General features: G+C 47.7%; 1 protein-coding gene across 1 annotated transcript; it reads left to right on the top strand.

Annotated features, from left to right (window-relative positions):
* CSUI_007753 (xpg n-terminal domain-containing protein) lies at positions 1 to 212 on the top strand (the record flags this gene model as incomplete). The annotated part of the gene is made up of 1 exon (XM_068067897.1): positions 1 to 212. A coding segment is annotated over one exon (210 nt), but the record flags the coding sequence as incomplete, so codon positions are not given.
* Between the last annotated feature and the right edge of the window lie 8 nt (positions 213 to 220).

The following is a 220-nucleotide window of genomic DNA, read 5'->3' as shown; positions in this document are numbered from 1 at the left end:
CCTGCCGTTCTTCCCTTCTCGACAGTCTTTCCCCGAGAGACACCCCTAGGGCAGTTCGAGGCGTGTTTACGATTCTTCTTTCCTTCATGCGAAGATCCTTTGGGAGATTTATGTCGTGCGATCTGCTTGTGGAAAGAAATTAGACAGATGATCATTCAGCTGAACGTCTCGATAGATGCATGCGAAATTAAAGATGATATCGATGCAGCCACAGAGCTCC

The sequence above is a fragment of the Cystoisospora suis genome (assembly GCF_002600585.1).
Source record: "Cystoisospora suis strain Wien I chromosome Unknown contig_4167, whole genome shotgun sequence".
Classification (NCBI taxonomy): domain Eukaryota; phylum Apicomplexa; class Conoidasida; order Eucoccidiorida; family Sarcocystidae; genus Cystoisospora; species Cystoisospora suis.
This window is presented reverse-complemented; position numbering and strand designations above follow the sequence as displayed.